The sequence below is a fragment of the Volvox carteri genome (assembly GCF_000143455.1).
Source record: "Volvox carteri f. nagariensis unplaced genomic scaffold VOLCAscaffold_47, whole genome shotgun sequence".
In the NCBI taxonomy this organism is placed as follows: domain Eukaryota; kingdom Viridiplantae; phylum Chlorophyta; class Chlorophyceae; order Chlamydomonadales; family Volvocaceae; genus Volvox; species Volvox carteri.
Window position 1 is genome coordinate 1,067,890 of NW_003307590.1, and position 13,411 is coordinate 1,081,300.

The 13,411-nt window shown below is 54.4% G+C and overlaps 2 protein-coding genes across 2 annotated transcripts; both read left to right on the forward strand.

Annotated features, from left to right (window-relative positions):
* Window positions 1-396: 396 nt before the first annotated feature.
* VOLCADRAFT_95901 (uncharacterized protein) lies at window positions 397-7,145 on the forward strand (the record flags this gene model as incomplete). The annotated part of the gene is made up of 12 exons (XM_002954919.1): window positions 397-597; window positions 1,199-1,234; window positions 1,966-2,046; window positions 2,314-2,448; window positions 3,138-3,206; window positions 3,472-3,528; window positions 3,762-3,872; window positions 4,623-4,758; window positions 5,041-5,354; window positions 6,078-6,235; window positions 6,782-6,890; window positions 7,062-7,145. 12 exons carry the CDS (start codon window positions 397-399, stop codon window positions 7,143-7,145), a joined length of 1,491 nt encoding a protein of 496 aa, XP_002954965.1.
* Window positions 7,146-9,164: 2,019 nt separating this feature from the next.
* Window positions 9,165-13,302, forward strand: VOLCADRAFT_95902 (uncharacterized protein; the record flags this gene model as incomplete). Its single annotated transcript, XM_002954920.1, has 9 exons — window positions 9,165-9,177; window positions 9,266-9,429; window positions 9,654-9,740; window positions 9,975-10,097; window positions 10,385-10,481; window positions 11,201-11,363; window positions 11,637-11,775; window positions 12,035-12,244; window positions 13,081-13,302. The coding sequence occupies 9 exons, from the start codon at window positions 9,165-9,167 to the stop codon at window positions 13,300-13,302; spliced, it is 1,218 nt and encodes a 405-aa protein (XP_002954966.1).
* Between the last annotated feature and the right edge of the window lie 109 nt (window positions 13,303-13,411).

Consider the following 13,411-nt stretch of genomic DNA (forward strand, 5'->3'; position numbering starts at 1 on the left):
CTTTACAGATATCTTCGTGCGAACTCTTTGTGCGTTGGAATCTAAAATCGCTGCAAGGCGAATGCGCAAGAGAAAGACGTGAAACACCTTCTGGATCTGAAAGTCAGGTGGAAGACTCCCTGTGAAGTCTATCCAATCAAGTTTTGGTAGTTGCCTTCCCGACATGAACCCGGGTTTGATTAACCCGTTGATCCGGCCTATCAATGACCGTTACGAGTATGTAATGTTTCGAAACGAAGAGTGAATGTGCATCTTTACAGCTGCTTGCAGAAACCCGCCAGGGCCCGTACGCCCGACATCCGTCTAACATCCGAGCATCCGACATGTAGTGGCTTGCCGCTGCGTCATGACCATACACCCAATCATTTATTGAGCTTCACAGAATTCGTAAGAGCTATGCTTTACCATGAAAAACAAGTCGCGGCGTTGTGCGGTGTACACTGCCTCAACACCTTGCTACAAGGTCCTTATTTCAATGAAATAGATTTAGCCCAGATAGCTCAAGGGCTAGATGAGCTGGAGCGTGCCCTTGTTGGGGACGGCGCGCTGGGCGAGGGGTCGGGCAATGTGGCCATGGATGGCATGTTCTCTATACAGGTGGGCCAATCATATGTAAGGGAAAGCTGTCTGGACTTCGGGAGCGCGGCGGGCTTGGGCTCAGCAAAGCGGCAAATGCGCGAGCACGACAGCACATGGCGCTGTCCAGGTCGATCCCCATAAGCCTCTTGCAGTTTCGTACCTCTCAATTCACCTACGTGGCTGCCGTGTTGGTAGCCCATGACGTTTTCATTCTGGGGAGCGCGCGCCGATGCGCAACGTGTGCTGGGGTACTGCACGGGTTTGCTGATTCATGCTGTGATTGTTTTTTTCTTGATCCCCTTTAAGTTGGTTCTCCTTTTGTGGAAAATGCCCCATGCCCAACTTGCCGAAACATTCAAGGCCGAGACCCCTCTTTTTCACCGTACGGTCTCCCAGTTTCGCCTTCCACGGCGCTTTCCACTACCCCGCTTAAGGCTCCCATCGCGACCCAGAAGCATCACCGCACCCTGACCTTGTGCGCATGCCTTGGCTACGGCTCCTGTGGATCATTTTCCTACATGTAGCGTCAACTCATTTGCGTGATGAGCTACTATCAAATGATGCGTCTCATGTTATATGGACTGACTTCCCGTACGTCGTACTTCTGTCGTGCTTGAAGGTTCTTAGCCGTGCATTGGAGTCATGGGGCTTGCAGGTGAGCAAGGATTGAGGGCGATGTGGGTCGGGAAGCATTTTTTCCCCACAGCAAAAACGACGAATCTGGCGCACACTGATAAGTGCCTCTTGTTCATACCTCCGCACACTCATGGCACTTACCATGTGCAGGCTGTGCGGGTTTTGCTCCGGCGGATTACCCCTGGCGATGCAGCCACCCCTCCCCACCCACCCACAGACGCCGGCAGCTCATTCCTGTTTCCTTGCATGTGATTTCCCGACCCAGTGGTTCCCCAACCATCCCGGCTTGGCATTACTGCTTTTCTTCTGCGCTTATTTTAGTCTTGGCGGCTAGGTAGGTAGTTTTCCGACATCTTCTTCACTACGTCATCCCGAGGTCGCCGCCTTCAAGAACGCCTTTTGGTCAGTTCTACGTCTGGTACACTCTTGCCCTGGCAGCAGCTAACCACTCGTTCGTGGTTCATCTTTCCCCAACCATCCCACGTCCCGTGGAATGGCTTTCTATCCTGCTCCTCCCCCCTCTCCAATCGCTCGGATACTGACTGAGAGTCTCGTCTGCGGCTCGTCTTTACTCTGATACCCCCACACACAGACACAGACACACCGCATTTAGCAGTTGTATCTTAGGCTCTTGCATGTGAAACTGTCTCTCTCCGCGCAACCCTCCTCCACGCTGCCATTGTTCCTCTCGTTTATGCTTATGTATTCCCCTCGCCGCCGCCCTCCGTGCCCTTGTGTGTATTGCCCCAGGTGGTCTCCCTGGAGTCGGAGGAGGCCCGGCAGTACAAGGCAGCTCCAACCACCGCAACCGCTTTCATCTGCAACTTGCATGTGAGCTCGGCGTCAGGGATGGCTTGCTTAGTTAGAAAAGTTTGACTTCTGAGGGCTTTCCTTGCTTTTCAGCTGCTACAACAGCTTTTTAAACCATATTATAGGACGAACGTACGACCTTAGGACGATATAATCCGTTCTAAATGATCGTTCTAATTATACATAAGATTTTAATTAGAATTATTCTATTTTTTACTAACGTTCTAAGGTTCATGCAACCCTATTCATGATTTAAACCCCCTCTCCCTCACTAATCGGACCCCCTAGGAGCACTGGTTCACTCTTCGGCGAGTGGCAGGAGAGGAGTGGTGGAACTTCAACTCGCTGTGGGTTAGGCAGCGCAGGGCAGGGCAGGGCAGGGCCGGGAGTGAGATAATAGCGGCTGCGACCGCCTGTTTTTGGGTGCGTGGTAATCGGCCGGAGGGGAACGCGGCGACTGGAAGGGAAGAAGTATTGTACGCAAAGCCCTCGCACATGCATGTGCAAGAAGTGGGCATCCAAACTGACTGTTTCTCTCGGAAGTTGGAGAAGTTGTGAGAAAAAAACAAAGGGCAGGATGTGCGCGCTGGGGAAAAGACGCGGATATGTGTGTGTATGTGTGTGTAAGGGCCCCGATTTGGGAGGGTGATGCGAATATGCACCTTCTTGGGCATATCCGCGCCAACGAAAGAGGTTTGGTTTGTTTTGTTTTGCTAGGATGGTCAACGACACACAGCTGCGCACATGCACGATAAGTTCCATCCGTCCAAACCCACATCACCAAACGAACACACGCAGACATTTGGCTTCCCTCTCCGTGCTGTCCTATCGTTGCTTCGCACGGGGGGGGGGGGTAGTGGAGGTACTTCGCACGGGGCATCGCGACTTAGGCGTATTTACCACTCCCTGGGGCATTTATTGCAATTACCTCGTCTTTAGACCTCCCATATTTCCGGTCACGCCTGGCCCACATTATGTTCGGTCTTATTAGTGTGACATATAAAACTATTATTGCATTACATTATATATTATTATTATTTGTTATTTAATCATTATGCTATAATGACATTATGTTCGATCTGCATCTGGCCCCCAGGTTGCCTGCCCCGCAGCCTCTGTCCATCTTTTACCTGCAAGCCTTCCTGGACACTCTGCGAGAAGAGGGCTGGACGATTTTTGTGGTACGTCGCACAAAATGACCTTTGTTGTTGCACTACGAACAACGTACGAATAACTGCACAAGATGTCGTGCAATTGTTTTGTACATGTATAACATTAGCTTCATGCAGTTGTGTCTTTTCGTGGCTATAATAAAAAAAGATGGCGAACGTGGCCACCGACCAGCACTGTGTATCTTCTTAGTCGCCGATTTAATTGTTCACCCCTTCTGCCACCTTCCAACCAATTTTCAATTACTAGGTAATCGGCGCCCTGCCCGCCGCCCAGCCGGGCTCCCTGGACCAGCTGCCCAACACCACAGGAAGATGGTGGATCGCAGAGGAGGTACGCGCGTGCATGTTCATCTGTATGCTTATGTCCGTTATGTGTAAATGGCCCGCAGTTCTTCAAACTCACCACACAGGGGAGCACTACCACATTTCCCCTCCTCGCTCCCCCGCATAAAAAGACACGAAACCCCAAGCCCAACCTGTACTCAGTACTTCGCCTTTTAAAACCCCCATAACAGAGATAAACCCTAAGACTCTCCGCCCACTCCTCGCGCTCCATTCCGTTAGCCTACCAGGGCTACAACATCCATATATGACTTAGATTACACTGTGGGCCGCGAGAGCCGGGGGCCGAAGCCGAAACACAGCGCAAGGGTCGGGAGCACACAGCACAAGTCGGTTAGTCTTGTGTGCTCCCGACCCCGACTCAGACTGCCAACACTCTACGCAGCCACTCCGCAGCCCCTCCATCCGGGGATGGCGCTGCATTGAATACACCACGAAGGGCTCTCAGGTCCCGCTAGAGCGAGTCCACAAGTCTCAGCTAGGGCAAAGTCAAAGGCTCTCTGAAACAACCCCCCAAAACACCACCAACGAAAACGGGATCCGAAGGGAAAACAAACAAACAAAAATTCGGTTAGGGTAGTCCCGGCAGGGGAGGGCTCCTGATATACCTAACAGGCCAACAAAAAAACCTCCAAGAGAGAAAGGCTAAGAGAGCTCGACACCACAAGACGTCTTGCAACCACCTTAAAACAACTGACCTCCACCACCTGTCCCTTCCTGGGCTGGTCCAGGGGAGAAGTAGCCTTATAAAGAAAAGGGATCCCGCACAAGCCTGATCACCACTGCAGGGGCCCGGGATAGTCCGGCGAAACGACCAAAGCGTTAGCGTTGCCACGACACACAGCTCCTAGACCCTCCAGAAAACCGCAGGGGGAGGATTGTCCTCCCCCTTACCGCCACTAACCTGAACGGTTGGTCCTCCAGAAACCTATTCACCCTGTCTCGTACTGCACCGCTCTCACCTTCGTCCCTCACCAAGCAACCCAGTCCCACAGAGAAGACGTGTATCCATATATGTATGTATGTATGTATGTATGTATGTATGTCGTCCTGGTTGTGGTCCTCCGTGGTCTTTCCCACTAGGCCAGAGCCGCCAATGATGAAGCTGAGCGGGCTCGCAAGCGGGGCCGGCTGGCAAATGCGTTGGAGGGGGCCTTTGCACAGGCGGAGAGGCAGGGAGGGCAGTTGCAGCTGAGAAGCCGAGTGGGAGGGCCGGCAGGTGAGCGGGAGGGGTTTTGCGGAAAAGGGGGGGAAACCGGAGGGGGCGATGGTATGCGGTTGTGTGAAGGTACGATTAAGGCGCGGAGATGGGACGGTGAATATTTTTGGAGCATGTGTTTGTAACACCGTAGTGAATCTGTATGTATGCAGAAATGTATGTAAGCATGTGGGAGTCTGGGAGAGGGGGTGAGGGGTGCGAGGTAGCGCGCGGGGACCGTTTATCTGCTGTAAAACCTTGCCGCTTATTTTTCTGTGTTTTCTGCTGCGAACTGCTTGCCAGGCAGCCGTGGTGACGGCGCCGATGGCGGCATCGACGACGATGACGATGACGAAGACCTGGCGGCGGCGATCGCCGCGAGCCTTCAATCAAGCCATCACACGTCGCATGCGGCGGCGGCACAGCAGCAGCAGCAGCAGCAGGAACGACAGCGGCTTCAAGGTGTGTCCCACGCCCCTCCTGCCGGCGGCGGTGACGGCGGCGGCCGCGATGTGTACGGTGAGATGTACGACGATGAATACGATGACGATCCGGAGCTGGCTGCGGCAATCGCGGCGAGCTTGGCTGAGTCATCAGGGCTCTCACCGCCGGCTCAGGTAAAGCCTCCGGAAAAAGCATGTGGGCTGGAAGGGATTTGAACTCGTGTCGGACAGGGGAACCGCGGGGTACGGGGAGGTGTAGGGAAAAGAAGAGCGAGCCCAGGCGGGGAGGGTTTGGCAGGTTTAGGGGCTGGGGGGGCTGGGAGGGCGTATGTGGGTTTCGGGGGATGCTGTTTGGCAGCGGCGTCGTTGGCGGCAGAGCGAGTGAAGCCGCTCCAGGGTGGTGTACGTGAGCTGGGGGCGGTTTATGGGTTGCGCGAAGTAAAGATGTTTTTGTGCTCTACTTGGCGTGGAGTTGGAGACATCAGAAACAAAAGACTAGTCAAAGACAAACCGAAGGCAGGGTGTTGACTCACACAGACAATACACGTGCGTCAGCATTGTTCCTGTCATATCACGAAAAGTACACCGATCGGCGGATGCAGATCCCGTGATATGCCCAGAATACTACAGTTACGCCAAAATGCCGCGTTTGCGTTCCTGTATGGCTTCAACTCAGCATCAGTTTCTTCAGCGTTGGATGCTCTAAACAAGTTACAAGTTGTACAAGTTACGAATACACACGAATACGCGGGGGCATCCGTAAGAGACGTGGGGCGGCCATGGACGGTGTATATGGGGAGTGAATGGACGCTCCTCTGTTGCATTGGGACTCCCAAACGCTCGTTGATGTGTTGTATATGTTTTCGATATCTTTTTCAATATCTTCGCCTCGTCCAGGCGAGTGAGGTGCCGCCCGGAGTTGCTGCCGCTGCGGCTGGAAGAGGAGCCCATCAGCAACAGCAACAAGGTGGAGAGGTCGCGGAGGAGGGGGAGGAGGACGTGTTGGGTCCTGAACCGGAGGCTGAGGGGGAGGCCGTCATCGAGTTGGCTTTTAGGTGAGTGGTGCGAGCTGCTGTTGCTGTCGCATCCAGCAGGTGGGGACATACTGAAGAACTGCTGAGGGACACATGGACAGACGGACGGACAGACGGACTAGGGAACCGTAATGATGAAACCCCAACGCGAAGATGAAATCCAGGGAGAGAGGTGAAGGGGGGGGGGGGAAAAGGTGGGCTCGGGATAAAAATGCTCTTATTGGTTTTGTTTTCACTCCCCTTTACCCCCTTCCCCTCACCACCTCCTCCCTGCTCTCTCCTGCACCGTATCGACTAATGAAAAAGTAACACCCTGAGCCGACGATCTCCTCCCTTCATCGGTTCTTCCGAACCCGTCGCCCGACGGGCCCTCAAATCTCCTTCCACCTCTCTCCTGCACATCGCCTCCCTCGTAACCTGTCCCCATTTTACCCTCTCCAGTATCCACAGCCGAGCTGGTGAACGTCGCCAGTTGTTTCGTTGTCTTCTGCATGTGATTCCGCGTCCCCTACTCCCCGCAACTCTCCCCAACATTTGTCCCAGGCTTCCCTCCGGCTCCCGCTGCAGTCGCCGCTTCTCCCTGACCAGCCCCTCCGCCGCCTTGTTCGCTTATACGGGACCCCTACTGGGGCTACAGCCTGCGCGAGTGGCGCTGTCGACAGCCTTCCCGAAAAAGGTGCGACTGCATGCAGCGCAGGGCGACACTGCTGCGATGGCTTAGGGTTCTCTGTTGCACCGGGACGAACAAGACCCCGGCATTTTGTGTTTCTGCATGCGTGTGGGTTTGTGGTGGTTCCTATCTTTCCCTCATCGGCTCCCCCCCCCCCCCGCTTTTTCCCTCTTCCAGGATTTGGAGCGCAGCCGTACCATCACCCTGGGTGACCTAGGTCTCACACATCGAACCATGCTGGTGGCAGAACCCAAAAAATAAATTAGTAGAGAAGACAAGATGAAGCATTGCAGGAGAGCTATAATAAGCGGGGGCAGAATACCAGGCAGAACATAAAAATACAGACGATTCGACAGCAAAAAGACATACAGCCGGACATGTGTGCGCAGGGGGCCAGGCAGGGGGGTTCGTCATTCCGTCCGGGGCGCCGTGCAGCTCGCCCGAACGTGGTGGACCAGAGGCGAAACGCAGCAGTAGTGTGCGGCCCAGCTAGGACTAGACCAGAACAGACCAGATTAGGGTCAGATTAGATCAAACAAAAAACAGTTTACCAGGGCGGAACCAGCAGCCTAGCCGAAACTGCTCTTAAGCATGACCAGCTACGCTGACCCTAGCTCGCGCTACCTCTCGGACCATTCAAGCCCAGTTTTTAAGTGCTCGATCTAGCTTAGCAGCTAACGGCGTTTCGACCGTTCTTTTGGCGGCGGTAGTGATGCTGTCATGTGCCAGCGGCTTTAGCACCAGACTGCCAGCTGTCAAAACAGAATTCAGGGATTGAAGGCTTGGTACTTTGTCAGTGAGGCGGCGGATGCTCCCTGCTGGTGCGGGTTCGGATCCGTGGTGGCGATCGCTCCCTGGACCGTGCGGGCGCTGCATTAGAGGCATAGCCTAAACATCGACATTTGGCGGGGTCGGAGCCGGGGCATGTGTGGATTGACATCTGAATTCCTAGGACAGTGGAGGTGTGTAAGCAAAGCATCGCGCAGTATGTAGGAATGATGTCAGGAAAGAGGGGCTTAGGTTTGTGTATTGGGGGGAGACGACGGCGGACGGCAGGCATACTGACAGACAAGCGGATGTTCGCTGGTGCTTTGACGTACGGACGGTGGTGTTATGGTGTAGGTGCGGCAGTCGGGCCAGGCTGGGCTTTCGCATTCTTGGACATTGCATTTCCTTGCGTTTTGAAACGCGCAGTGTGTGCTTGGTGTGTCTCGCCATTGCAAAATTCCGGACGCGACGGAATCTTACACGGAGTGCTCGTGTGTGTCCTAGTATGCGAGGTGGGACGGCTTCTCCACGACGTTTTTGCTTTGGGACGTCGTGTGTCATTTAGTCCGACACAGCTAGGGCATGTTTTCGAAGTGCGGGCGCACGCCCTGCAGCCGATGACTTGCGTGTTGGATTCCGCTGCTTTCGCTAGGCATTTAGCAGCATTCCTTTCCTCGTACGATGTTAGAGGGGACGAGTTTGCATACAGGCGTTTGCATGATGCACCGGGTGCTGCTTGTCTGTCTCCCGCCCTTTCATGGAGGGGGTTTGGAGGGAGGTGCTGCAGCTGCGCAGGTCTGCAGACAAGGTTTGGAGAAGCCACATTCCGGCATTTGGCGGAGGCAACGAAATGTGAGACGTGGCCGCAGGACGGGTCGAGTGTTTGTCGGCTAGGGCCATACCAAGTGTGACAGGGAAGAAAAGGTGGCTGCTGTCGTACGTCATCTAACGTAAGAATATGTACCAACTGCGTAGTAACATGCCGGCGAGCCTTTTGTCCTAATGTAATGATCGGCCAACCTTCAAGAAAGAACAATACATCAGGTTTTGCGGCTCGTTTTTTCCCGTGCATGCGACGTTTCAACTCTCGGGAACGGGCATGTAGTGTAACTCAGGTTTCGTGTGGACTCTATTCCATGGTATTGGTCATATGAAGAGAGGGCGCTGTAGATGGGATTCATACAATATTATTTTCTTATTGGTTGAAGGACACGATATTGCGTACGGCCTATACGAGTTTGTCAGATTACCTTCCAAAGCAACAATACACTATGTAATTAGTATATCATGCTATGACTTAAATATTACGTGAAACCAAACTGTGCCTACTGTGCCTACCTGTGCTGCACCGATTTTCGGGTTGCAGAGAACACGGCTCTGGAACCTACTTTCATAGAGAGAAATGTATCTTCTTCTTTATATCTGAGGTGTATTGATAGGAGCTCATCACTATTTGTCGTGGGAAGTGTCCCTGCTCCCGTTTTTCGTGAAACATTGCAATAACACGCCAAAATGTCAGCTGAACGTAAGCTAACGAGTAGCATTTCTTTCTCAAGCTTTAACACAACATATCCTTGGGCTGCTAAGTAATTGGAAGCGGACATGCACCGCAGGGTCAGGTGACGTTGGAGTTGACGAGGGACGGAATGGACGCCGCGGTAGCATTGTTGGGGAGCAGTACCAGCAAGGTCTGCGTCGACCTCGGGGAGGCGGAGCGCCACCGGAGAAGCCGCCCACGAATGAGGAGGTCGCTAAAGCCGTACAGCAGAAAGTGGCGGTAAGCACCGAACACTGCCCCACCTTCCCTTTAAGCCTACAGGCTTGCTGCGCGTCGTGCACTTCAACCCTGCTCATCTTCCTCATTCGCGAACATTGTGCCTTCCATCCATCCGCCCATCTGACGTCTGATGAGGTCCAAGTCCACGTACTATCCTACCTTCCATATCCCCACTAAGCCTCTCTCTCCCACCTTCTGTCCTCATCCCCTTTTCCCAATGAAAGGCGGCAGTGGAGATGTCCCGTAAGTACCGTCACGTGGCCTGGTATTCCCTCTTCGTAGCGGCTTACATGGTGGTGCTGTATCTGCAGGTACGCAGCAGCAGCACCACCACCACAACCATCACCACCACCAACATAACAATAACAATAAGGAGTAATCTGGAAGGGACGTCTTAGAGGGAGTAAGATGAAGATGCCGGAGGAAGAATTAGCTGGAAGGAAGGGATTAGGAAGCGCAGAAGCACCGTATGGGAATCATCTCTCCCCCATCCACCAAAACCCACTGTCCTCGCACATTCCCCGCCCTCCCAATCTCCCCACCAGGCGAGTGCCTACAAGTCTGGCGAGGTGGTGGAGACGCTGAAGAAGGCCTTTATGCCTGAAGACGGCTCCACCACTATGACCTTTAGGAACGAAGATGAAGTGCTGGAGTACCTGGGACAGAAGGTCTGTGTGTGCGTGTTGGTGGGGGGTTGAAGAAGGAAGGGGCTGTGGGGGTAGGGGGGGCCTATTCACGTTGGCGTAGTCGTACCCTTGGGAGTTGCTGGGCTGGCTGGCTGGATGGCGTACCGTGCTCGTGTGCATGAGACCCTGCCAGGAAGAGTCGACGTCGGCATATGATCCTTTGTTTCTTCCTTAATGATTCCCACCTGATTCAATGCCGATATACATACATACATGCATACATACGCACAACTCCCGCCCCTCGTCGCCGTCTGTTCCCGACCGCTCAGGTTCTTCTTCCCATTTGGAAGGACCCGGTGTGTGGTGATGGCAACTGCGAGTGGCCCTGGGAGTTTCCCTCCTGGGGCAGATTTGGGTGCCAGGCGGGTGAGCGACGGGGGAGGAGGGAAAGGGGGGAAGGGAGGGGGGAGGGAAGGGGGAGGGAGGGAATTATATGCATGCAAAGTCAAGAAGGAAACACAACTGCCGACGTCCAGAGTTGCAAATTGCTGTTGGAATCCAAAGCAATGTCGCAACAAGGAGGGAGGGAGGGAGGGTGGGTTGGCATTGCGCGCAAGTGCTTTCCTAACAGCAGCCTTTGAGTGGGGATTGAGGAATGAGGGGGGAGGAAAATTAGGACGGAAGATGGTCGTCAAAGGCAGCTGCTGATTAGCCCGAAGTAAATAAGCAACAACAGAGCGCATATAGACCCAATGACTGCTGTTGCTGCTACTGCTGTTCCTAATGCCGTTGCTGCTGCTACTGCTGCTGCTACTCTGCTGCTGCTGCTATTGCTGCGGCTATTGCTGCTGCTACTCTGCGACTGCTGCTGTTGCTGTAACTGCTGTTGCTGCTGCTACTGCTGCTGCCGTTACTGTTACTGCTGCTGCTGCCACTGCTATTGCTGCCGTCGCAACTGATACTGCTGCCGCTACCGATGCTGATGATGCGTGTCCTGTTGCGTCCTTTCTCCTCGCATCCCTAGGCTTCCTTTTCCTCTTCATTCAAATGAACCCTTATATTTCCTCCTCAGCCGCCGAACCTCCCCTCAACTCCGTGACACCCCTTTGTGTGTCTTGTTGTGTGTGTGTACACCACCTTGTCAGACTGCGGTCAGAACACCAACACCACCCCCATCGTGGTCAACGTCCGGGCTGACTTCACGGGCCACCCCTCCATCTCCTCCCGGGTGCTCATGAACAACGCCAAGTGGAACTTGTGTTTGGAGGACGAGGCGAGGAGGAAGCGAGGAGAGGCGGATCTATGCTGGTGAGCACCCGGAGGTCATATGTGGGGGGAGGGAAGGGGGAAAGACGAACCATACGAACGAGTGAAGCTGCTGCCAGGGCAAGAGTGTACCAGGGAGGGCACCAGGGAGGGGAGTCATCTGCGACATCAGAAACAAAAGGTCAACTCCGGGGGCTCGGGGGGTTCTTTTTTCGCCAACCAACCAAGTCTCTTCACAGCCATCGCACTACCGTCGGTGTTGTCCACCCCACAGTCCTCTTCCCCCCAGGCCCCGCCTTGCTGGGGGACTCGCAGGTCCTCTAATTATGTGAGTATAGTCGACGGGTCGCGGGTTTCTTTTCTCCACTACACGCCTTTCCGCCGTGTGCCGTACAGGTACGACGAAGACCAGGCCTTCAAGGAGGTGCAGGTCAACTCTATTAATGCGGCGCAGGTTTGTGCGGGCAGGGAGTGCGCATGCGCATGTGTGTGTGTGTGTGTGTAAAAGAGAGGGAGTGGATGTGTATGTGTGTGTGTATCTCCGGAGGTGAGGCCGGTGTTCACCAGAGTGAAATCTGGAAATCCTGGGATACCCGGGGGGATTTGCCCGGACAGGGATTGAACACGTATCGCAACTGATACGTCCCCTCGGATGTTACTTCCCTGGACGAACACGCATGTGCCGTTCCGGGCCGGCTGTTCGACGCCTGCAGGTAATTGACGGCAAGTGGTACGTCATCGTCAAGGGCGACTACGCTGGTCGTGTTTCCGGTGCCATATACGACATCACCAACAGCTCTAAACCCGTGGCCATTCCAACCTCACCTTCCTGGGACTCGTGCAAGCTCGTACGGCGCCGTACGGTGCCTGCCACACAAGCCGCGCTACGGCGGCTGCTTGCTGCGTACACGCAAGCGCACCGGGTGAGTGGTGGGGAGCTGGAAATTGTGGAATAATACCTCACACATATTAAGGGTTTGGCACCACTGGTAACGCGCGACCATTGCCCCCGGGAGATCCCGGGATCGATACCCGTTAGGGTCAAAAGTCCTTCCGATGGTGGAAGGCATTGCGCCCCTAGTTGATGGACGGTGGTGACCTGGGATAAAGTTAACCTGCGAGCCGACCAGGAATGGAGTTGGGCCGCTGTCGACCCGGCAGATTCCGTTGGATGCTGGTGTTGGGTGTGGAACCTGAGCGATCCACTGAGAAGTTGACTAGGGTGACTGGATGAGGGTGCCCCGAAATACCGGGGAAGGCAGGGTTTCGCAGGGTAGCTGCCACGGGCGAAGATACACACCCCTGTTTCACACATCATATAAAGAAACGCAGGTCGTGTGTGTATAGGAACATTGCAGTCTAGATGTGCTTCTATGTTAGGCGAATGTGTGTAGGTAGTTAATGGTGTCTGTGCGGGATTTGCCGTCATGTGGGATGAAGACAACCGTTGGGTTACCTTTGGTTGGGCTTTTTAGAGGTCGATAGGCTTTGGCGGTGTCAAGCACAGACAGAGCGCCGATGAGTTCACGGTTAAAGCAGCGCTAGGGGCAAAAGCGGTGTTCGTCATAAGGGCATCAGTTGCTCATCCATCCATCCATCCATCCATCCATCCATCCATCCATCCATCCATCCATCCATCCATCCATCCATCCATCCATCCATCCACGGACCCACCCACCCACCCACCCACCCATCCATCCATCCATCCATCCGTCCATAACCTCCATAACCTCCTCCACCTCCACCTCCTACCCTACAGGTGGGCGGAGAGGGCGGGCGGCGCATCATTGCCGAGGTGGTGGACGAGATTTCCAAGATGGAGGGCCTCAAACACATCAACTTCACAAAGTACAAGACGCGTATGGAACAACCGCAGCAGCAGCAACCGCAGCAGCAGCCAATCAACGCCTCAGGCACCGCAGCCGGAGCCGCAGCAGGCGGCAGCTCCGGGGTTACCGTCGCCACCGCCAATACTGCTTGAGCGCATGATGACAAGAGCTCTTTGCCACCTTGCTGTCTTGTGCTTTTTGGCTTTGGAATTCCCGCTGGAATTAAGGGATTCGGGGAAAAGGGCAAGCGAACTCGGGGTT